Source organism: Lethenteron reissneri, chromosome 69 (genome assembly GCF_015708825.2).
Source record: "Lethenteron reissneri isolate LAM-NWPU_2019-01 chromosome 69, ASM1570882v1, whole genome shotgun sequence".
In the NCBI taxonomy this organism is placed as follows: Eukaryota; Metazoa; Chordata; class Hyperoartia; order Petromyzontiformes; family Petromyzontidae; genus Lethenteron; species Lethenteron reissneri.
The window spans coordinates 9,330,884-9,356,620 of record NC_083847.1 but is presented as its reverse complement, the minus strand read 5'-3'; the positions used below and the strand labels follow the sequence as shown (position 1 = coordinate 9,356,620).

General features: G+C 48.8%; 1 protein-coding gene across 1 annotated transcript; it reads right to left on the bottom strand.

Annotated features, from left to right (window-relative positions):
• Positions 1-332: 332 nt before the first annotated feature.
• LOC133360504 (zinc finger protein 696-like) lies at positions 333-25,423 on the bottom strand. Its single transcript, XM_061579268.1, has 8 exons — positions 25,285-25,423; positions 19,927-20,016; positions 18,862-18,933; positions 18,126-18,197; positions 16,965-17,054; positions 13,994-14,092; positions 12,870-12,965; positions 333-3,153 (listed from the first exon to the last, which is right to left on the bottom strand). The coding sequence occupies exons 2-8, from the start codon at positions 20,012-20,014 to the stop codon at positions 2,192-2,194; spliced, it is 1,479 nt and encodes a 492-aa protein (XP_061435252.1). The 5' UTR covers positions 20,015-20,016; positions 25,285-25,423; the 3' UTR covers positions 333-2,191.
• Between the last annotated feature and the right edge of the window lie 314 nt (positions 25,424-25,737).

The following is a 25,737-nucleotide window of genomic DNA, read 5'->3' as shown; positions in this document are numbered from 1 at the left end:
GCCTCGCCTGTCCACCCACCCACTCACCCACCGGCCTCGCCTGCCCACCCACCCACTCACTCGTCCACCCACCCACTCACTCGTCCACCCACTCACTCACCCACTGGCCTTGCCTGCCCACCCACCCACTCGCCCACTCACTCGTCCACCCACTCACCCACCGGCCTCGCCTGTCCACCCACCCACCCACTTACTCGTCCACTCACTCACTCACTGGCCTCGCCTGTCCACCCACCCACCCACTCACTCGTCCATCCACTCACCCACCGGCCTCGCCTGCCCACCCACCCACCCACTCACCCACCCACCCACTCACCCACCGGCCTCGCCTGGCCACCCACCCACTCACCGACCCGGCACTGCCGGTCCACCGACTCACTCGGGGCGGCTCGCGCATAGGGAGGGTTGCAAGTTGAACAAATGCTGATTGCAAGGTTGATGCAGCCCATCATCATCCCTCCCTCCGGGAACATGTGAACTCCTGGACATCTGTGAAAAAGAGCTTCATAGCTCATCGGATTAATCCAGTAGAAATATGATTCTGAGTACCAATTTGAGGCATCGGCAGTGGTCGTCCTCCTGTGTAGGAGAATCCCCCCCCAAATCCACCCGCCCTAGGAATGTGGATTTTCCACCGCTGGCTTTGCAGGGCTGTAAACAGGCGATAAACAGGCAATGGGCGGCAATGCCACGATGCTCATTTGAGCAGAGATAAATAACCTTTCTTTGACGCCACAGGAATTCTTATACTCCGGATGATACATCTCGGCAATTTTGTCCAACACAATTGTAACGTAAATTATATCTGCCAATGTCAGCGTGAGTGTTAGCAGTGTGGTCAGTGTTGTTTACCGCACCTCCGATTAGCACGGTTGGCTAGGTACGGTACGAAACAAGTTCAACGTACAGTATATACATACACCATGGGGTCTGATGAGAATTACATTTTAAGCTATTTTACGGATTACCATTGTTTACCAGAAGTATGGTGCTGGGTTTGGTAACGTGATGGGTATCAAGAGGGATAACTTTTAGGGGTAACACGTAGGGGAATAACACCTTCAGGGTCCCACACAGGAGGTGAACGTTATCACATTATAGAATGAAACGTGCGTTTAGATTATGTATATGTATTTGGCTGCTGCTGCAATGTCCACGCGATGATGATAAGCCACTTCGTTGAGCTATCATTTGTGATAGCCAGGTCGCTTTTGAAAAAAAAAATCTAATAGCTCAATGGGGCCTTGCCTGAAAAAAAGGATTTATTTTTTAAGTGATGTGATTACCTTTCCTATACCTTGCACTCTTATCGTGTTTGTGTGTACTGTTATAATAGGGGTTTTCCCATTTTTTCTGGCAACAAAACTGAAACCTTTTTACAAGGATTCATGTCTGCATTAATCACAATACCTGCAGTCAAATGCAAACAAAAAAAACACACTCTGATAATATATGCATTGTCCTTCAAACTGATTGGTCAACACCAAAGGACGGCTTTCTTTTGAGCCTCGACCCAATTGGTGCTCGACCAGAGGACGCAAAAGGCGTACAGCTCAAAGACAAATGCAATATCAAAGTAATCAGGGCTCGGGGTGAGCATCTACATCATTGGAGGTCCAATGATGTGTGTACTGTTGTAACTTTCTGACCCCGTGCCCCTACTGGACATGTGTGAAAGAGAGCTTTACAGCTCATCGGATTTCTCCCCTCTAGTTTAAGGACATTCTGATTAAGTGGAAGAGACACAACGGAATGTTGGGGGAGGCAAATGAGTGAGGGTGTAGAGTGTCGTGGAGGTTCGGTGACTCACGGGGTAGTAATCGGCGACTGCGTGTTTGAGCGAGGGTGTGACTGGTGGGGCAGGTAGGAGGGAGGGTGTTGTCAGTGACAGAGTGTGGGGGAGCAGTGGTGTAGCAGTTTGCGTGCTGCGATACGAACCCGGCGACCCGAGTTAAATTCCCACTCACGGCCAACACCGGTGATGTCGTCCACAAGTGCCGATATCAATGGGGACCGCACGTTAGTGTGAACAGATCGTGGATGCGCCACGGCTCTGTGAGCTGGCCAAGCGCAGCGCTAAACCGACCACCCTGCACCGCGACCTCAGCTCTCCTGTCATGGGCAGTAGCACTTCTTTTTCCGCTCCTGGCTGCGCTCATGCATGTTGAGGTGGCCCAGGCATGTTAACTTCCTACCGCACTAAGCGCACGCATGGTGCTCCCCCCGTCCTGTTGTGCATCTTCCTCTGGTGGGACCTCATTGCGCCGGACTTGGTGAAGGCGAGGCCACAGTCGGGGCAGCCATAGGGCTTCTCGCCCGTGTGCTTGCGCATGTGCACATTGCGGCTGGTCGCCAGCGTGAACGCCTTTCCGCACTCCGAACAGCGGAAGGGCTTCTCGCCCGTATGGACGCGCAGGTGCTTCTTCAAGGTGCCCGTCTCGGTAAACGTCTTTGCGCAGAACGAGCAGGCATGTGGCCTCTCCCCCGTGTGGAGGCGCATGTGGGTCTTGAGGTTGTGTGCGTGGGAGAACGTGCGGCCGCAGTATGTGCACTTGCAAGGCTTCTCACCCGTGTGGGTGAGCTCGTGGTGGCGGAGGTGGTGCCGCCGGGAGAACATCTTGCCGCACTGGGCGCACCCAAAGGGCTTCTCGCCCGTGTGCGTGCGCTTATGGACATCCAGCGAGGACCTGTGCCGGAACAGCTTGCCGCAGCGCGCGCACTCATGAGGCCGCTCCCCCGTGTGCCTGAGCATGTGCATCCGCAGGAACGTCCGGGAGGTAAAGCACTTGCCGCAACGCGGGCACTTGAACGGTCTCAGGTCGAGGTGGACGGTGTTGTGGTGCTTCCTGACATTGTTGAGGCTCGCAAACGACTTGCCGCACGCGGCACACTTGAAGGGCTTCTCGCCCGTGTGGGAAAGAATATGCGCCACGAGCTGCCGGCGCTGCCGCGCGCGGTACGGACAGCGGTCGCAAGCATGCGTGGCCATGATGTCGTCGGCGCCACCGCGAGGGCGCGGCGCGGGGCGGCGGCCCTCGTCGGTGCGCAGCAGTCGCAGCACCACGGAGCACGGGCGCAGCACTGGCCTCCGCTCGCTCCCGGAGACCACGCGAGTGCCTGACGCCGTCTCGCACGCCGATGGAGGAGGTCGACCTGGTGAGAATTGGTAGTGGGGAACCAGTGGCAAGATGTTAACTACCTCACCTAGTATACAGGAGTTCGTGAGTTCAATCCACTGAACCCTGCTGTATATTGGGAGTTTGCATGTCTTTCTCCCCATGGCTGCATGGATTTTTCTCCAGGTCCTCAAATTTTGCAACTATGTTTAGAGTATCTGGCTGCAATACATTTCCATGTGAAAAGCCGCTTCGTTGAGCTATAATTTGTGGCCAGGTCGCTTCTGAAAAATAGCTACATAGCTCAGTGGGCCTTACCTGATAAAATAAAAAAAATTAGTTTAGACTTTAGTTTAAGTAAAAAATACATCTTTATAATCACTTTGTTTTGAAACTGTTAAAATAACCAGCTAAGAGTAAAACAATACACAACCGAGTGCCGTGTGGCCAGACCACCAATATGTCATCCACATATCTCAACCAAGCAGAGGGTTTTAGTGTGCTTGAAGCTATTGCTTTTGTTTCAAAATCGCTATCACAGGAGATAAAGGAGAGCCCATTGCTACGCCTTCCTTGCTGCTTATAATGGCCTGTCAACTGTTGTGATGCCCCGTGAGGACTACGATAATAAAAATCTGAGATTTACTCGATGAAGGTACTTACCTTAAAATTAAACAAGACCCAACCAGCAGCTTGGAACGTGAAACAATGGCAATCATTGCCAAGTCATCAATTTCCAAGGAAGAGCAATAGCTGACCAAACCAAGGGCATCAAAACCACCAAGACTTGATGAGCTACCAAAAATTCACAAACCTGATGTCCCATTAAGACCCATAGTTAGTACAATAGGCTCTGCCAAATACGAATTAGCACAATACTTAAAGAACCAAATACAGCCCTACATCGGTAGGACCTCTTCGTTCATCAAAAACTCTGAACATCTCGGAAATATAATTAAAGATATTACGCTTAACCCTAATGATATTCTCGTAAGTTTTGATGTGACTTCTCTGTTCACGAGGGTTCCGGTCAACGAGTCAATTAAATTACTCGACACTCTGGTAACCAGAGATATCCCAAGACTAGCTGAACACTGTCTAAAAAAACACCTATTTATTGTGGAAAGGTGACTTCCATAAACAAAAGGAAGGTGCAGCAATGGGCTCTCCTTTGATAGTAAATTTGTACAAGGAAGATTTTGAAACAAAAGCAATAGCTTCAAGCACACTAAAACCCTCTGCTTGGTTTAGATATGTGGATGACACATTGGTGGTGTGACCACATGGCAAAGATCCACTTAATGGACTTCTAAATAATTTCAACTCGCAAAACCCATTCATCCAGTTTACGATGGAAGTGGAAGCTGACAGAACTCATTTCTGGATATTCTGCTCGGACGGGGTCGAAATGGTAAAAAAAGAATAACACAGCGTTTACCGAAAGAAAACGCATAATGACACCTATCTGTATGCAGTCACGCCATCACCCCGCACAGAAATCTGCTCTTATCAAGACGCTCATCCATCGAGCTAAGAAAGTGTCAGATGGTGACAGTCTGAGAAGTGAAATGAAACATGTTACAGAAGTACTGCAAATGAACGGTTACAATGATGCACAAATCAACAGGGCATTGAATGCCAAAACCAAATCAAATAACACGAGCATTCAAACTGCCCTAGTAATAAAAATTATCAAAATACCATACATTGCGGGAGTAACTGATAAACTAGCCAGATGTTTGAAAAACAAAACATCCGAGTCACATTTGGCACGGTACATAAAATATAGAAATTAATATCTATATATATAAAATCGTTCATGTCTGTCTGTCTGTCTGTGTGTGTGTGTGTGTGGACTTTGGCCCATACGCACTTTCATTGGACGGCGGTTGCCCCTGGCAACGGCTAGCCACGCCTTCGCCGCTTTCATTGGACCTGGCAACGGCTAGCCACGCCTTCGCCAAGGGCTGCAGTTTCATTGGACGGCGGTTGCCCCTGCCAACGGCTAGCCACGCCTTCGCCACTTTCATAAGCTCCGTATTTAATTAAATAATACCCATTACACAGTATTGTTGGAGCGCTAGGGGGGGGGGGAAGGAACGCCACCCGTACCCTGCCTCTTCCAAGCCGACAATTTTAGGCGAGGCCGCAGGCTTTGCACGCTACTAGGCCTCGACACCCACCACGCCACTCTGAGGTAAATTTATCAAAGTTTTTCCTACTCTTCACTACACCCCCACCACAATGTGTGCTATTAATATTACTTTTAAACCCAACGCGCCAACAATCGATTACTTTAATGTTCACTGTACAAATACTCATTAAGCTGGGTGAGCGTACTGCCAGTCTATCATGTACACTGTAGCCTGCTTATTAAGCTCGGTGAGCGTACTGCCACTCTATCATGTACACTCTAGCCTGCTTATGAAGCTGAGTGCGTGTACTGGCAGTCTATAATGTGGACTCTTGCCTGGTTATTATAATCGATTCTTTATATGTTCTTTGTACAAACAGTCATTAAGCTGCTTGAGCGACTCCAGTTCGATTCCAACTCACGCCCACCACCGCTGACGATTATTTGAAACGGACCTGGCCCTCCCCTAGGTCCACTCAGCCTCAAACGCGTAACTGCTGTCGTGTGTGAACATCGTCACTGGGGAGACAAAGGCGGCCGGGCATCGTGGATCCAAGTCCGGGTCATGTGTATGTGTGTTTGTGTTTATGTGTATGTCTGTGTGTCTCTATGTATGTGTGTATGTATGTATGTGTTTGTGTGTATGTGTGTGTGTATGTATGTGGGTTTTTTTGTATGTCTTTATGTGTATGTCTGCGTGTCTCTATGTATGTGTGTATGTACGTGTGTGCATGTGTTTGTGTGTATGTATGTGTGTGTCTATGTATGTGTGTGTATGTGTTTCTGTGTATGTATGTGTGTGTATGTATGTGTGTTATGTGTCTGTCTGTGTGTCTGCATGTATGTGTGTGTGTATTGTGTATGTGTTTGTGTGCATGTATGTGTGTGTTTGTGTGTGTGTATGTCTGTGTGTATGTATGTGTGTGTATGTGTGTGTATGTGTTTGTGTGTATGTGTGTGTGTGTTTACGCTCGCATTACACAAATGTGTTGCTGGCCTAAGGCGTTCCTCGCACAGCATTGCCGCTTTATTATTTCAGTCGCTTACTGCCTTACGCACCCTGAAAGTCGTGTGTGTCTGCAGCAAGCGCGTGTATGTGTACCTATGGACGCGCGCGCGTGTGTTGTGTAGGGGGAACGGTAGTGTAGTGCTTAGCGTGCTGCCTGTGTCTGTGTGTGTGTGTCTGTGTGTGTGTGTCTGTGTGTCCGGCAAAACAACCTCCTACCTCCTCGCGGTGCCGGACGGGCAACACTGTCGTGGACATTGCTGTGGGGGGAGGGCCAATGCCCATTGGCCTCTCCCCTCATGGCGTCTGTGACCACCACAGTGGCTAAACGGGGGCTCTGGACGGGTGTGAGGGGCTGGTAACCCCTCCACCTTCAATTCATTACCACTAAACCACGAATTAAACATAAACCTGTAACAAATAAGCTTGTGCCGGAGGACCCGGGGGGTCAGGCTTTTATGACGTCTCCTGGCCAAACCCCATTTGGCGGAGCCAGGAGATTGAATTTTCACCCTCGGGGCTCCTCCAGAAACAACAAAAAACCATTGCGGATGGCCACGTGGAATGTTCGAACGCTCACTGCGGAGGAGAGGCTGCCACTCCTCTGTCGGGAGCTGGACCGGTACCGCCTGGATCTCTGTGGCATTCAGGAGGTCCGGTGGACCGGTTCTGGCTCCTGCCACCATGAGGGGTGGACAGTCCTCTACTCGGGGCAGGAGACTGCCAAACAACAGGGTGTGGCTCTTCTTCTGAACAAAAGAATGAAGGGGGCGTGGGAGCGTGGCGGTGAGGTGTGGGAAGCTGTAAGCCCCAGGATACTTTGGGCTCGCCTTCCCATCAACCAGAGGCGAGGAGTGGTGGTCGTGGTTACTTATGCCCCCACCGAAGACGAACATCCGTGGAGGGATGCAAGCAAAGCCGATGAGTCAGACGCTTTCTATGACCTCCTGTCACAGGTGCTGGCTAAAGTGGCCACTCGGGACAGAGTCATCTTGTTGGGTGACTTCAATGCCCGAGTTGGTCATGATGCTGACACCTGGTCTGGAGTGATTGGAAGGCATGGGCCAGATCAGCTCAATAATAACGGTAGGAGGCTGCTAGATTTTTGTGCAGCCCATGGGCTTGTAATTACCAACACGCTCTTCCGGCATCGGCGCATCCACACAACATCATGGATACATGCCGGGTCCAAGCAAGAACATCTGCTGGACTACATAGTGACGGACCAGCGGATGCGAACCCATGTCCTTGACACCAGGACCTACCGTGGAGCTGATCTGTCCTCTGACCATCGACTAGTCATCTGTAAGATGCGCCTGCCTTTCTTCCACTCCGGTGGTGGGTGTACACCCAGGATCCCATTCCAACCAAAAGTGGCCTGGTCTCAGTTAGCTGATGAAAGTTGCAAGCGAGAATTTCATCATCGCTTGCAGCTGGGGTTGGCATCGTCCCCCACTCCACCTGATGTCGAGGGTAAATGGGCGAGGTTTAAGACTGTGACTCATGCAGCTGCAATGGCTGCTTTGGGTACGCGGTCCAGACCTCCCCAGAAACCCTGGCTGACAGAGGAGGTGTTCAGGTTAATTGAGAAAAAGCGACAGGCCCACTCTCATCGCCTACAGCATCCCACGTCAGAGAATGAGGAGGTTTACCGCAGCCTTCGCTCGGAAGTTCGGAGAGCCGTAAGGCGTTGTAAGGATGGGTGGTGGTCGCGGGTTGCTGAGGAGATGGAGTCTGCCTCAGTGGCCCGTGATCACAAATCACTATTTAACTCCATCAAAAAAGTAACCTGCAGCGCCACACCTATTACCATCATTAGAGGAAAAAACGGTGATCCAATCTCCGACCCCCAGGAACAGGTTTGCAGATTTTCTGAGCATTTCTGTGAGGTCCTGGGGGAGGGAAATTCTCTCAGCCAGGAAAACATCATGGCACAAAGTGGGGATAACCCTGCTGAGGCTGCGGTGCCTCAAATATTGGAAGAGGTCACCCCCTGTGAGTGGCTGGCTGAGGTTCCAGCTGTTGAGGAAGTACTGAGGGCGATCCGGAGTCTGAGACCAGGGAAGGCACCGGGCAGAGATGATCTCCCAAGCGAAATGCTGAGGGAGGGTGGCGTTTGTGCACAGACTGCCCTATATGACATCATAACAACAGTCTGGACCACTGGACGGGTTCCGCAGGACTGGAAGGATGCCCTGGTGGTCCCCCTCTTTAAGAAGGGGGACCGCACAGACTGTAACAACTACAGGGGCATCTCACTCCTCAGTGTGCCGGGTAAGGTCCTGGCAAGGATTATTCAACATCGCCTTGCTAGGCACGCTGAGGAGGGGCTTGCGGAGCCCCAATGCGGTTTCAGGAAAGGGCGGTCCTGCACAGATGCCATATTTTCTGTCCGTCTGCTACAGCAGAGGTGTAGGGAATTCCAAAAAGACCTACATCTCTGCTTTATTGACCTGGTCAAGGCCTATGATACCATCAGTAGGACTGGACTCTGGGTTGTTCTTCGTGCTTTCGGAGTCCCTGACCCTCTGCTCACGATCATTAAGGACCTTCATGATGGTGAGCGGGCCCGGGTAAAACTACGTGGCCGGGAGTCGGAGCCTTTCCCTGTACACCTTGGGGTGCGACAGGGATGTCCTCTGGCTCCCACATTATTTAACATCTATTTTGACCGCGTAGTTCGTGAAGCCTTCAATAGCTGTACCGGGGGAATTTCCGTTTGGTACAGATATAATGGGAGGCTGATCGACGCCCGGGTGCGATCAAGGGATGGCTCCTTATTGGTCAACCACGTTATGTATGCCGATGATTTGGTAATAGCAGCCCCACCAAAACCAAGCACCTGCCTGGGTATTTTGTACCATCGGACACTCCACCCCCACAACTCCCAATTGGTGATGGGGCAGTTGTGGAGAGAGTGGAGAGTTTCCCATACCTGGGCAGTATGCTTATGACCGGCTCCAGTCTATCAGCAGAGGTCTCACTCCGAATCAGTCGAGCGGCAATATCTTTTCATCGGTTGCGTAACGCTGTGTGGAAGCTACCTGGTCTGTCGCTCCGCACGAAGCTTCAGGTCTTCTCGGCCACGGTCATTCCCTCCCTTCTCTACGCTTGCGAGACGTGGACCCCCCTGGTGGAGCATCTTCGCCGGTTGGAAACATTTAGGCTGGCCTGCCTACGATCCATCCTGGGTTTAACCAGGCTGGATTGTGTGAGGAGCTCACAAATCCTTGAAAGATCTGGGCAAAGTCCCATCAGTGAGCTCCTCCGGCAGGCAAGGCTGCGTTGGCTGGGTCATGTAGCCCGCATGCCCAGCCACCGCATGCCTAAACAGCTTTTGTTCGGCCGGATCGAGGGGGCTAGACGGGCGCGGCACGGGCTGGAGAAGAGATGGAGTGATGTGGTACAGGAGGACGTGGAGCTGAGTGGACTTGCCGATGACTGGTACCAGCGGTGTCAAGATCGGCCTCAGTGGAGGAGGCTCGTGAAGGACGCTACTGGGCAGTTGGAGGCAGTCGCCCTCCAACAACAACGGAGGGCGGAGGAGCGACGCTCACAACAACGAGCGGAGCGCCGGGTGGCTAAAGCACAGCAAGTTGGCACAGTAGGGGGCACAGGTGGTGCATCAGCCAGTCATCTCGGTCATCTCGGTCAGTCGACCAGTGGCACCTGGGTCTGCCCCGTGACCTCCTGCCAGCGGGCTTTCGACACTTCACGTGGCCTCAAGGTGCACTTGGCCTGGCACAAGCATCGTGGTGACGTCACCGCCACTTAGTGGCGAATGGCGGTTGTTGTTGTTGTTGTCTGTGTGTGTGTCTGTGTGTGTGCGTGTGTGCTGTGTGGGGAGCGGTAGTGTAGTGGTTAGCGTGCTGTCTGTGTGTGTGTGTGTGTCTCTGTCTGTGTGTGTCTGCGTGTGTCTGTGTGTGTGTCTGTGTGTGTGTCTGTGCGTGTGTGGTGTGTGAGGAGCGGTGGGTGTAGTGCTTAACGCTACGCTGCGCTACCAACCCGGCGAACCCAGTTCGATTCCCGCTCACGGCCACCACCGGTGACGATTATTTGAACCTCCCCTAGGTCGACTCTGCCTCAAACGAGTAACTGCTGTAGCGTATTAACATCGCCACTGGGGAGACAAAGGCGGCCGGCCGTGGTAGATACAAGTCCCGGGCGAAGCCGGGTAGTACAGCTAGTCTGGTATAAAAGATGTAATCAAGTTCAAGTTCATTTATTAGGTATAGCCCTGTGAGCCATTCGGCTCTTGAATCAGGTGCAACCGCAACAAACAAAAAACTAAAACATGAACAAAAAAACATCTTAAAGTGAATATGTGACTGAGTGCAAACAGAAAATCCAATTAAAGACAGCAAAATATTGCAGAAAAAACACCGTACACCAACGCTGTGTGCAAAAATCCCAGTGGGATGCAAGTCAAACAACCAACAACAACCACAAGACAACTTAGATTAAGGCCATTAGTCTAACTCTGTACTACAACAAACAAACATGGCTAAACCAATACACTTTTCGAAATCACCAAAATAAAGTATTACTTCTTCTTGGTTCTTTCGGTAAAGTCACGTAGAAGGGAAGTAATAAAATAATAAAAATAAAACATAATAAAATAAAATAATTCTCACGACGTTTCGGCTAGAACGCAAGCAGCCGTCTTCAGGTTAAGAATGAGACACTACCAAGCTAGGAGCTTATATATACGCTGCGTTGGAGGTGCAAGAGCGCCTTAACAAAAATAATGTGCATATGAAGAGGAATTTAGCATATTCATGGGAAATGCGTAGGAGGTGGGTGGGGGGGGTTTCATAGTCATATTATGGCCATGCATTATGCAGGATCAACAGCACCAAGGGGGGGTGCAGTAGCATTAACAAAGGAAAAGAATGTTAATAGTATGTAGCTGCAGTTACTAAACAACAACGTAGAAAACTAAAGTATAAACTACATAAAAAACTAAAGTATAAACTGCATAGCACCATCAGTATACTTACTATACTCTACAATAAGCTGAGTTACTAAAAGCAAGTAATACATTACAATTCTACGTCGTAAAAATTATATATGCTTCCATCTAAACTTTATTCTCTTACATCACACGAGCATACACCGTACTATATACTGCCATAGATAAACCCAACATTAAATTATATACTGTATTGCTATAAACCACCCTATACCTTATACATTTTAATATAACACTATGTATTATTCTACTCACCCTAATGTGTATCACACTGCTATATGTTTACTATACAATTACGCATTTCCCATGAATATGCTAAATTCCTCTTCATATGCACATTCTTTTTGTTAAGGTGCTCTTGCACCTCAAACGCAGCGTATATATAAGCTCCTAGCTTGGTAGTGTCTCATTCTTCACCTGAAGACGGCTGCTTGCGTTGTAGCCGAAACGTCGTGAGAATTATTTTATTTTATTATGTTTTATTTTATTATTTTATTACTTCCCTTCTACGTGACTTTACCGAAAGAACCAAGAAGATGGATCCCTGCAGTCACGAAAGCTTTAAATCGAAAAGTATTACTTATCAACAGAAGGTGTGTACAGGATTAACTGCATTTGTAGAAAATGCTATGTTGGGCAAACAGGACGAATGGTCAGCACGAGACGAAAAGAACATCATAGAAATATTAAATATACTCCCAAATACAACTGTCAGCAGTAGCAGAACACGCATGCCAACAAGAACTCAATTGATTTTGATGTTTAAGTTCTGTGCAAAACTAGGTACTACTGGCCAAGACTAACTAGAGAATTTATCGAAATTGAAAGAAAAAATAATAATTTTAACCGTTCGGATAGCTACCAATTTAGTGCTGCGTGGAAGCGAATCATCAAATAATACATTGTTTAAATGCATGCCTATTACAGTCCAAAATACTTCAATAGGGATTAGCGTTGGTATGGCTATTTTAATACACGCAAAGGACAGGAAGGACAAGATCAAAAGGCTCGCATAAGGTGCATGCATAATGTAACTCACACTTCTGCGCAAGAGCGCAGAAGTGTGGTCACCACATCTATGCCTCTATATAAAGAACGAAACAGGTGGAACTTCTCCACAAATCTGGCTGTCGCCTGATGAAGCTAGTTGTAATTACTGGCAAAATGGCTCTCCAACACACTGGTGTGCTGTTCTAGTGACGAATTGGCATGTTCTGTTTACGTGACAACCCTTACTAGTTGGCTGTGTTGGGTGGTGGCGGGTTTCAACGACACATTTATATATTTACGCGATCAAATCCAAAAAAAACCTCTATTATGGAGAAAAGAGTTTGTTAATTTAGATGATGACTTAAATGCATAGCTCTAGCGGCTTCCTAATATCTGAAGGAAGAACGGTCCAGATGCCCGCAGAAGCAGCACATCTGAAAGTGCCGCGCAATGCAATGACAGGACTTTGCATGATGGCTTAAGCTCCTTGACAACCAGTAGCCAATTCAGCTCAGCGAGCACCGGACGGACATGGTCAGATCTTGCAGGACTCATCATGACACGTGCCAGGGAGTTTTGCACACGTTGTGTAGTAAGAAACCTTTTTGACCTCCGTGAATTGTATCCCAACCAACGACTGCCCAAACTCACCGTGGCCGTTGTCATCCACGGGCGCCCCAATATCCATCCTTGCCTTCGTGCTCACGTCTGCCTCTCCGTCATCGCGCTTCACCTTCACGTCACCTCCTGGGGCCGGAGCGTGGAAGCAAAGGGGAGGGGCACACAGTGGGATGGGGGCAGGGCAGGTGATTTCGGGTGGGCACTTCGTATGCATGTGTAGCGCAATAGCGCGTAACTACAAGGTACGGCAGTACACACGTCAAGGGACGACAATATATACAGGGGATAAAACATCTCGCCATGCTGTCGTCTCGACACCATCGTCGCCGCCGTCTTCACCATCGCCGACGCCGCTAGCTAGAGAACCTGCCAATTGTTCTAGCTAGTTAGGTGCCGCCGAAAATAGACGACTGTGTGTGTTTGAAAGTATATAGTGTGCACCCACGTAGGGTGTGTGAAGTCCTCACTATGTGTAAGAAAAGAAGGTGCCTCCATCTACTACTGTCTCCGCCTGTGTCACTACACATGTATGTATGTACGTTGATCTGTTACACTACTGCTTTGATGTGTGTATGCATAATCTGTTCTTTGATGCATTATTTAGGTGTGGGCGTGCATATGGTCTTAATTAGACTGTAGTGTGGATGTTTGTACGTTGAACTTATTTGCAATTAGAAAGAAATAAGTTCAAAATTTAGAGTAATTGTATGATTGTAATTGTATTAATAGTTTTAACAGGTATGATTTATTGATTACATACAGCTAATTAGTGATTGTGATGCACTGTATGTTGAACTTTTTTTGCACCATACCTTGACAACCATGCCAATTGGCAGGACAGCAAACGAAGCACAAAAAGCAGCTCTAAAAAAAAAATTTCAATCTTAATTATTTATAAAAGTGTAGTTCCAGTGGCTTCCTACAGCTGGAAGAGTGTTGCAGATGGCCAAATAAGTGCATCTGAAAGCGCGTGATGCGCTAATTGTCTTTGTTCGATGGTTTATGCTCCTTGATGAGATCAAAAAGGTATTGTGGTTCATTTGTGGCAAGAACTTTGTGTGTAATGAGTGCAAGATCTCACTTTGGACAGATCCACGCTGTGAACCTCCGTGAGCTCTGCCACTCCGAAACCGACGACGAATGCCCAAACTCACCGCAGCGGCCGATGTGATCCACCACCACCTCCACGTCCACAAATGTCCTCGTGTCCACGCTCGCTTCACCGTCACGCTCGACCGTCACGTCGTGTGCACCTGTTGCGGCCGCCGGGACAGCAGAGCGGAGAGGGAATGGAGGAGGAAGGGGGGTTAACAGATAGATTTAGTGAAGAGTTTTGACATGTGACTTTCACACAGCGAGAGCACCAAATGCACAATTAAAATAAATCATTGATTGCATACGCGTGCACGTTTCATATTATGTGATTCGACGTCAGTCCACATAGCTATAGAGCCATGTGACACGTGCAGGGTAAGCGGTCCAGTCGAGGTGATTGCAGTTTTGAAAGGAGATTAATGATTAACATACGTGTAGCATGCAAATTCATAACTAAATAACACGAGCATATGAAGTACTTTAGAGTGGAAGTAAACAATAAAGAAAATATATAATTTCACTCTTCACAATAGAGCAATTGAGTCTAACTGGCAGGATCACAACAGTTAGACAACAAACATACATACATACAAATAAACATACAAACATAAAAACATACAAACATACATTACATTTCGATTTAAAACTTTCGTGACTGCAGGGATTCATCTTCTTGGTTCTTTCGGTAAAGTCACGTAGAAGGGAAATAATAAAATAATAAAAATAAAACATAATAAAATACAATTCTCACGACGTTTCGGCCACAACGCAAGCAGCCGTCCTCAGGTGAAGAACAGGTCATTCAGACGCTGTCTTTCCTACAGACCTGTTCTTCACCTGAGGACGGCTGCTTGCGTTGTGGCCGAAACATCGTGAGAATTGGATTTTATGTTTTATTTTATTATTATTTCCCTTATACGTGACTTTACCGAAAGAACCAAGAAGATGAAACATACATTACATATGTAGCGTCAACAATTCAAACAGAGTTTCTAGGAGGCACTTTCTTTATTAAAAACTTTCCCGGTCTCGTCCACACACTCTCCGCAGTAGTTCAGCCTAGCTTGTACATTACACGAGCCATCTAACACTCAAGGCGCTGACTGAGATAGCCAACTACTATCCTTCATGGCACAATATATAGCAGAGACGTTTAGCAACGACGGCGACGAGATGACAGCAACGACGAGATGAGTCCATTCCAAAAACAGCCTCAAGCCCCGCTCTTGGCTTCTTTTATGCTACCAGCGCGGCCTGGCTCTGCCCTGACCGCGCCTCCCTTCTCGAACCTGCTAGCAGGTTCCAGGGGCCTTCAGATGGGGTCCTCTGCAACCCTTACCCTAGTTCCTCCTCTTTGCCAACACACCGTGCACACTTTCACCAACGTGTGTACTGTCTGTCCACCACAGTTGCCGCTGCTGTCAAACAGCCGGCGCTATTACAGTACACATGTATATCAAACAACAGAAAAGCATAGTCGGCGGTGTCGAACCCATCTTTTGTAAAACATGAAGCAAATAAACACGCGTGGGAAAGGCTTAATGCGACCTCCTGCGAACCCCCAGAGGGAGCGGCAGCTCGGGGTTTATGAAAGCCAACGATGCCTCAGCGCTTGAATCTGTGCAGTCTGCAATGGGGAAATCTTTGCACAATAAAAGTTTGTTTTTGTATTGGGCTAGATTACGTGGATATAAATGTTGTTGTTAAACCCACCACCACCACCACCCGACACAGCTAATCGGTGAGGTTTGTCACATAAACAAAACTTGCCAATTAGTGAATACTTTAGTACAAACTGGTTGTGTTGGAGCGTAAACCCACTACAACGTTTAGAATTCGAGTATCGTGACGTTTCGCCGGAGATTACAACAACCAGCTTCGTCAGGTGATTAGTCAGAATTGGCTGTCGAGGGGTGGCAGGTATAACGAACCTTCATGGTGGATAACATTGGTCGCGACGGCCTACGTGGGTACGTTTCTGCCCTCGACAAGTTTTCCAGTGGACACCGAGGGTGGTACTACCCATTCACTGCTCAATCTCTGGGACGGTGGAGAGCAGTTGAGCAAGAGCTTCACGCTTACAATCCTGCAAGTCGCCCTGGCCAATGCTACATTGCGTTTTGACCATACAATGTGACGTGGGCCCGTCTGCTTAACAAGCGGACTTTAGAGATCCCGTGAAGTTACTCGAGCTGCGGTGGCTAGGAGACGTTAACTACCTTGCCTGTTACGCAGAAGATCGTGAGTTCGATCCCGACCCTGGTGATGCCTGCTGCTGGATATTTGGAGTTTGCGTGCCTCTCTCTGTCCCCATGGTTGCTTATGGGTTTTTTCCGGGTCCTCCGCTTTTTCCCTCCAAATTTAGAATCAATATCAACATGCGTTTGGAGTATTTGGCTGCTATACATTTCCACATGTTGATAAGCCACTTGGTGGAGCTATCATTTGTGCGCAAGTAGCTTTTGAAAAAGAGCGGATTACTCTGTAATAATTATTCACTATTATAGTTCTTTATTTTATTACAATTTTGAGAGTAGTCATTGATATTGTTATCAGCTTTCTATTTTGCTTAGATTGTATCTATATTTGTGAGTGGAGTTTTATTTTTACGTAAAGCGCTTTCAGATAATTCAATATGGAAGGTGCTTTGTATAAGTGCGTATTATTATTATATAGCTCAGTGGGCCTTGACTGGTAAAAAATATATATAGTTTTAAAATAGAGCGTGAGTGGAACGCTTGGGTTTCCTCCGGAGTCACTCTTCCCTACACTTAAATGCTTGCACTCACAACGTAACTAGTGTTAGACAAAACCTCCCATTGGGATTTACGCACGAGAGCAGCAAAATAGCAGCCAACTGAAAAATAATCTTGAGACTCTGCAACGCATTCCTGGGTGAATAAGCGTGAATTTAAAAAAAGTTAAACTTAAAAAGGACCACCAAGATTGTGCGTGTGAAGACGGAGGGAGCAGTGAGACATTGAGATGAGAAGAGGGGGAGGAGGATGGGGGTGTGAGCAGGACTCTCACCATTCAATGGGTCATCCATCATCACCTCTACCTCCAGCCGCTGTGCGCAGGGCTGAGCGAAGGCCCAGCATCCCTCCTCACCCTCCCCGCCTGACAGTGAGACACAGAAACCCGCCTCTCTCACGGCTCCTCATCCTCACACGGCTGGTTGTGGTGGTGGTGGTTGTGGTGATTGTAATAGTTGTGGTGTAGTGGGGAGTAACAGACCACAGCATTACGCAGCCGATGAAAAGATAATGCCACCCGACTGATTTGAAGCGAGACCACTGCTGTCAAACCAGAACTGGTCATAAGCACACTGCCCAGGTATGGGAAACTCTCCACTTTCCCCACAACTGCTCCATCACCAATGGGGAGCTGAGGGGGTGGAGTGTTTGATGGCACAAAATACCCAAGCAGGTGCTTAGTTTAAAATGGGACTGATGGTAAGACCCCACCTCTTAGTGGCACACTCCAGGGTCAGCAGTAGCGTCTCTGCACGAAGCTTCTGGTTTTCTCGGCTACTGTTATGCCCTCCCTTCTCTATTCTTATGAGACGTGGCACCCTCTTAAAAGAACAGCCAGTTTGAAACATTCAGGTTCGCCTGCCTAAGATCCAGGGTTTAACCAAACTAGATTGTGTGAGGAGCTCACACATCCTTGAAAGATCTGGCCACAGTCCCATTAATGAGCTCTGGCAGGCAAGGTGGCCATTGGCTGGGTCATGTATCCCATATGCCCAGCCACCGCATGCCCAAGAACCTTCTGTTTGGCTGGACAGATGAGGCAAAATAGGCGTGGCATGGGCTAGAGAAGAGATGGACCAATGGGGTCCAGAAGGATGTGGAAGCCGATTGGTACTTGTCAATGAGTGGTACCTTCAATGTCAAAATCGGCCTCTAAGGAGGATGCTCGTTAAGGATTCTACTGGACATCTGGAGGCAATCACCCTCCAGCAGTAAGAGGGCAGAGCAGTTAAAATGCAGCAAGTTGGCACAGTAGGGGGTACAGCTGGTGCATCTGCCAGTCATTTCAGTCAGTCAACCGATGGCACCTGCGTCTGTCCTGTGACCTCCTGTCAGCGAGCCTTCGACACTTCACATGGCCTCAGAGTGCACCTAGCCTGGCACAAGTGCTGTGGTGATGTTGCGGTGGTTGTGGAGGTTGTGGTGGTCATCTCACCATCGTTCGGTTCGATCTTCACTCTGATGTTGCCGACCTCCGGCTTCAAGTCACCCGCTCCGAGAACCGGCACTGGCAACACGGAGTTGGGCCATCACACAGACACGGAGGCACACGTCACAAAGACACGATGGCATGCGCCACACAGACACGGAGGCACAAGTCACATACAGCGTCTCACATCTCACAACTGTTTTCTTGTGGTGGTCATTATACTAGTAGTGGTTGTAGTGGTGGTGGTTACGTACGGTGCAAAAAGAAGTTCAATATACATACGTTGTGGTGGTGTTTGTGGTAGTAGTTGTAGTGGTGGTGGTTGTTGTTTTGGTGGTTGTGGTGGAGGTTGAGTAGGGAGCGGTGGCAGAGTGGTTAGCGTGGTGCTACGAACCCGGCGACCCGAGTGTGATTCTCGCTCACGGCCAACACCGGTGAAGATTATCTGAATGGGTCCTGAGCCTCTCCTAGGTCGACTCAGCCTCAAATGAGTACCTGGTGCAGTGTGCAAACATCGCCACTAGGGAGACAAAGGCGGTTGGGTGTGGTGCTGGCCACCCACCCCCTTTTGTACCGTGCTGGCCTTCATAGGTGCTCGCCAAGAGCACCAACAGTCTATTAAGGCTATATGGGGGATCTTGGTCTTTGGTTGCGGTGGTTGTGGTGATTGTGGTTGTAGTAATTGTGGTGGTAGTTGTGGTGGTTGTTATGGTGGTAGTGGTGGTTGTGGTGGACGTCTCACCATCGTCCGGTTCGGTCTTCACTCTGATATCACCGATCTCCGGTTTCCAGTCATCCGCTCCGACAACCAGCGCTGCCACACGGAGGCACGCATCACACAGACACGTGTCATGCAGACAAGGAGGCACGCGTCGCGCAGACACGGAAGCATGCGTCACACAGACACGGAGGCATGCATCACGCAGACAGAGAGACCTCTGATCCACAAATACGAAAAAGACAACACAGCGATACACTCCGCTGCTCCTGACGCAGTTGCCTGTCTTGGCAGCTGGAATGTGAAATTGTAATTGTTGCACTGCATCTACATCAGCCGTACTCTACTGACCCCAGCAAAATCGCCGCATCCTACAAAGTCATTAATCTAACAAATGGCTCATCGAGCCCAGAACCAGGACCGTACTGGCCAAGCGGCGTTTCTCTGTGGCTTCACCGGCAGCCGTCTGAAACTCGCTCCCACTGCACACGCGAACATATGTGCAGTCTGTTCTCCTATAACGATAACATGTGAGATGCGTATGCAGGCTGAACAAAGACTGAGGCGCGTGGGTGGCATCCAGAAGGATCCAGCAGCATCCCAATGCCATGTGTGAAGCTACGCGGAGGCACATCTAGATTGAGTTTTCAATCTAGATGATGATTTAAAAGTGCACAGCTCCAGTAGCTTCCTAACATCAGGAGGAGCATTCCAGATAGCCGCAGAAGTGCATTCGAAAGCGCGCAATGCGGTGATCACCTTTGTTTGATGGCCAGCCAAAAGTTTCTGCAAGTATGACCGGAGTTCGCATGATGGTTTATGCCCCTTGATGAGATGAGCAAGATATTGTGGTTAATTTGTGGCAAGCACTGTGTCTAATGAGCGTGACCTTATAATGTATTCGTTCCGCAACCACAAGTCAATGTAGCTCAGCGAGCACCGGACAGAGACGGTCAGGTTTCTTGTAGTACCCGTCATGACACATGCCAGAGAATTTTCTACACGTGCTGCTGCTTGCTAGGAGAAGAACTACAGCAAGAGACAGGTGACTTGCATGGCCCCAGGCCCACCGGAAGCCTCCACCACTACCTTCGACCTCCAGCTTCAAGCCAGCCCAGGTCTCCACGCCCACGTGGCGTCCCTCGTCCTCCAGTTTGAGCGACGCCTCAGGCTCCATGGCTATGGGGGGGGCAGGGGGGGAAAGAGAGAGACAGGGAACCAAATTAACAGAGTCCTGCATTCAACAGCAGTTGTCAGCAGTGGCTTTTTGGTTTCCATCGAACAAAGACGGTCACTCGGCATGGTGTGCTTTCAGATGCTATATACACCACACTACTAAACACTGCACTACTATATCCATAACAGGTTTTTTTTGGGTGAGATCGCGTAAATGTGTTGTTGAACCCGCCACCACCTGACATGGCCAATTAGTAAAGTTTGTCACGTAAAAAGAACATGATAATTCGTTACTAGTGTAGTGTCTTCAAAAATTACTCACACCGACACATTGTAACAAGTCACCTGCTTACACTTTATTCACCTGTTCTTGCGCCAGTTATAGGCACTCCTATAATTATCTGTACGGTCACATATACTTAACTTCTCCCCTCTCTCATCTATCTGCAGCTCACTTATCCTGCACACAGCTTCTTCGCACTCAGCGACTCCGCACACAGCGTCTTTGGACTCAGCGACTCCGCCACAGCGTCTTCGCACTCAGCGACTCTGCACACAGCAACTTTCCATCTCCACCGCTGCCCTCACCTACGCTCCCTCAGACCCGCTCACCCGTCTGTCCCAGGCAGGGGGTTCAGCCAACACCCGCCCGGCGACGACGTGAGGGTTGAGGGTCCCGTTGACGGCTGGAGCGGCAGCGGCGAGATGTCTTCACTTTTGGCTCCCGGCAACACCCCCCTCGCTCACACACACTCCTGCTTATATCCCCCTGCACATTTCGAATCCTCACGTGCTTCCACTTAAGATGCCGCCAGGCAGGCGCCTGTTGGCCCATTAATCAACCCCCATCTCCCGTCTCTTTGACAGCAACCTCTGGTCACATCGTAGCACCTGTTCGACCTCGGTTGCACCCACTTCTCCCCTTAACTACTGTCGGTTTGTCGGTGCAAACCTCATGTTGCAACATGCACACCTGTTTCTCCTCAGTTGCACCCGCTTAACTGTGCGCACCGCACATTTATCTCCTCTACACTAGTACACTACACCGGTGTGTTGGAGAGCAAATCCACAACATTTAAAATCTGAGTAGGATGTTTCACCCGTAATTACAACCGACATCATGAGGCAGCAGCCTGATTGAGCCAATCAGGTGCGAAGACCAGGGGGGGGGGGGGGGTAATGTCTTAATATAAATTAGTCCGGTTGTTCATATTGTAATCAACGTACATTATGCATGCATGTTATGCCTGTACATTATGCATGTATATTATGTATGTACATTCTGCTGTTTCTGGGTAAAATAAAGAACAATACCTGTTACTGGTTGCTCACAGTTAATCACCATCGATGTATGGTGACCTGTGTATTATTTGATAATACGCTTCCAATCAGCAATACGTCTGTAGCCATGAGAACAGTTAGAATATAAATTTCAATAGATCCTCAACATCAGCAGCTAATACCTAAGAAGAAGAAACATGATCGCCGCTTGGTGCAGAGGTTCACATTCAAGTCCAGCACCCGTCCAGATTATCATAACCCAGCTGATCTTGTCAAGGAACATCAGCCATCACGCAAACTGCAGTCATCCTCGCAGTGGCTTTTGGGTAGCCATAGAACAAAGATGGTCACTGCATCGCACACTTTCAGATGTGCTTCTGCGGCTGTCTGGAATATTCCTTTTGAGATTAGGAAGCCACTGGAGCTATGCACTTTTAAATCATCTAGATTGAAAACTAATTTCTTTGGAACGTTTTTGTGTCAAGTTTGTTGTCCATTTGCCGCAACTCCGATTAGGACGGTTGGCTACGTACGCTGAGAAATAAGTTCAACATACATACAGGGACATCTCTACTTATGAACATTTACCCTACAAACCTTCAGAGATATGAAAAAACCTGTCCGTATGTCCAGTTGCCTGGTCGGACTGAGAGTCGTAAGTTCAACCGCTGCACAATAATAGATGGCGGTAATGGAATCTACATCCGCAGAACATGAAGAACCAGTAGCTTCTACATCTACAGGAGATTATACAACTTTTAAACCCATTCACTCTATTTAGTGTACATGTCGTACAACAGGTTTGGAATCAACAGGAGTAAAGTTGTACTTACAAACAAATTGACATACGAACAGACCTCTGGACCTTAACTCGTTTGTAAGTAGAGCAGGGTGCCTGTACATACATGATGGTGGTGAAGCTGGTGATGATGTTGATGCTGGTGATATTGACAATGAAGTGGGGGATGTTGACGTTGATTGTGATGATGGTGATATTGATGATGTGGCCATCTGAAAAACTCTTCCTTCCCATATTAGGAAGCCACTGGAGATATGCACATTTAAATCAAGATTGAAAAATCATATGTTTAGAACTGCTTTATGTGTTTAGTTTGTTGCCCTTCCCTCGCAACTCCGATTAGCACAGTTGGCTACATATGGTGCAAAAGAAGTTGAACATATGTACATACATGTGGGTAGGGAGGTGGTGCAAGTGTAGCGAGTCCAACTGAGTCGCAGACGTTATCTTGGGAGCAACACTATTTATTCTGCATTAACACGTAACACAACACAATCTACACTCGGGTCTGGAATGCCCACCTAACCATGCTACGGCTGAACTAGACACGGTTCGCTATCCCGGAATGGACCACAAGCTGGGTCCTGGACCGTGTGGCTAGAGGCTTCTTCTTCCAACACCAACACTTGAAGAACCCCAAGCTCGTCATACAGCTCTCATTATATGCTCCCGGGCTGGGGCTGGCTCCGCCCTTAGCCCCACCCACTTTCCAGGCTTCTCGAGCTCCTTCTCGAATGTTCCCGAGAGCCCTTCGGGACCACGTGACCGCCCCTCGGCCCCCGTCCACCGGTGGCCCCCCTCCAGTATCGTCCGGTCACGTAACAACAGGTCACAGCCAGAGTGTCATTCCCCAGAGTAACCCTGGCTGACTGACGCTCCCTCTCGCTCCCTCACTGGGAGCCAGTTTGGCACACTGCTCGCGGTGCCTTCGCGCTAACCAGCGCTCACCCAACCACCGCTAGGGTTGGTACTGCAGCCCGTAACCCGGGCTGCCCGTAATGACTTTGCAAGCCCAGGCACCATCCAGTGACGAGTACAGTCACTACACAAGTGGTAACACCTGTGCCTTACAGCAAGGGGGCTGGGTTTTATTCCCAACTCGTTCTTTGTGGATTTTGCGTGTTCTGTATATATGTTGAACTTCTTTCACACCGTACGTAGCCAACCATGCTAATCGAAGGTGCGAGTGTGTGTATAGCCAAGTCTGTCGGGAGCGGTAGAGTAGTGGTTAGCACGCTTGCGCTACGAACCCAGCGACCCACTCACGGCCACCAACACGTAACGATAATCTGAATCGGTCCTGGGCCTCCTCGAGGTCGACTCAGCCTCAAATTAGTACCTGGTGTGGTGTGTAAAAAACCACCCCTGGGGAGACAAAGGCGGTCGGGCGTGGTACTGGCCACTCCATACCCTCATGTGCAGAGACGGCCTTCATAGGTGCTGCTGCTACTCGCTACTAATAGCAGATTCCGATTCTGAAAATGTTAACCCCGACTACGTTATGGAAGGAATCAAGGATTCATCTTTTTAAATCCTTTATATTAAGTTTGCTTGCTTGCGTGCTTGCGTGCTTGCTTGCTTGCGTGCTTGCTTGCTTAGGACCGTGCAAATCTTTAGCTCGTTTTTTAACCCACTTCCCGTGATCCAATCGAGCTGACATTTTCCACACAGACTCGTTGTGACAGACAATTAATGTTCGTGAAAAAAAATTCCCAAAATTTTACACTTTTTAGGCAAAATTTTTTTTTTTTTTACATATATTCAAATAGAACTTATTCATCGCTTTGGCTGAACGTCACAGTATAAGAGCCCAGAGCGTAACCCCTCCACAGGCCGTAGCGGAGTAGCGCAGTTGGTAGCGCCCTCGCTTCCCATGCCAAAGGTCGCGGGATCGATCCCCGCGTCCTCCACAGGCGAATATATTTTTAAATCCTTTATATTAAGTTCGCTGCCACGCATATAAAGGATTTATAGTGAAAAACTTTGTTTTTACGGGTTATACTTATTAAATCCTTTATATTAAGTTCGCTTGCTTGCTTATGACCGTGCAAATCTTTCGGTCGTTTTTTAACCCACTTCCCGTGATCCAATCGAGCTGACATTTTCCACACAGACTCGTTGTGCGTGACAATTAATGTTCGTGAAAAAATGTTTCCAAAATTGTACACTTTTTAGGACAAAAATTATATTTAATTACCAATTGCTTAATGGTGCAATGCAATCATCTGACCCATAGGTGGCAGCCATCTCAAGCCAGAGGACGAGAGGACTCTAGCCGCCACGCATATAAAGGATTTATAGTGAAAAACTTTGTTTTTACGGGTTATACTGGTTTCATTTGACTCAGAGAGAGACCCCCTCTACTAACAGAGTCCCACAGACACACACATATAAACCCACAGACACACACAGAGACCCACAGGCGTGCACAGAGACCCACAGGCGTACACAGAGACCCACAGACACGCACAGACATGCAGAGACGCAGACACACAGAGACCCACAGACACGCATAGAGACCCACAGACATAGAGCCATACATAGAGCAATGCAGTATAACACGCAGGCTTTTGCAACCAATATCATCCATAATACAGGTTGTTTGGGTTAGATCACGTAAATATATAAATGTGCCGTTAAACCCGCCACCACCAGACACAGCCAATTAGTAAGGTTTGGCATGCAAACAGAACATGCCAATTCGTTACTAGTACAGCATACCGGTGTGTTGGAGAGCAAAGCCACAACATTTATAATCTGAGTACGAAGTTTCGCCAGTATTCTAGAGCAATACTGTACATACAGGACCATACATAGAGCAATGCTGTACATATAGTGCCATACAGAGAGAAATACTGTACACACAGGGCCACACACACAGAGCCACACACACAGAGCTACACACACACACAAAGAGCCACACACACACACAAAGAGCCACACACACACACAGAGAGCCACACACACACACAGAGCCACACACACACACAGAGCCACACACACACAGAGCCACACACACACAGAGCCACACACACACAGAGAGCCACACACACACAGAGAGCCACACACACACAGAGCCACACACACACAGAGCCACACACACACACAGAGCCCCACACACACAGAGCCACACACACACAGAGCGCCACACACAGGAAGCTGTCTAAGCGAGTAAACTCTCGGCCACTCACCGCTCACACCGCTGCTGGCGCCGCTGCTGTTGTTGTTAGTGATGTTGGTAGCGATGTTGTTGATGGTAGTGATGATGTTGTTGATGTTCGCGATGTTGACGCCGCTGCTGCTGCTGCTCGCTGTGGTTCGGACTCTCGTGCGAGCCGGAACCCCAGAACCACGTGGGCGACAAAGGGGCGTGGCCACAACGCGGCCCGGGGAGAGCGGTGGCGCAGCGGTTAGCGCTGAACTCCGCCTTGAACCGCCCCTGCTCATGGCCGTCACTGGCACCGGTGACGATTATCTGAACCGGTCCTGTGGTGAAACGTGCAAACAGACATGCTCATAGTATATGGTACTAGCGGTCAGTACCCGGCATTGCCCGGGAGAAAAATACAGACACACGCATGGACTGACACACACTTTCTATGTACATGAGTTTAGTGGAAGAAGGTTGGAACAGAAATATAATT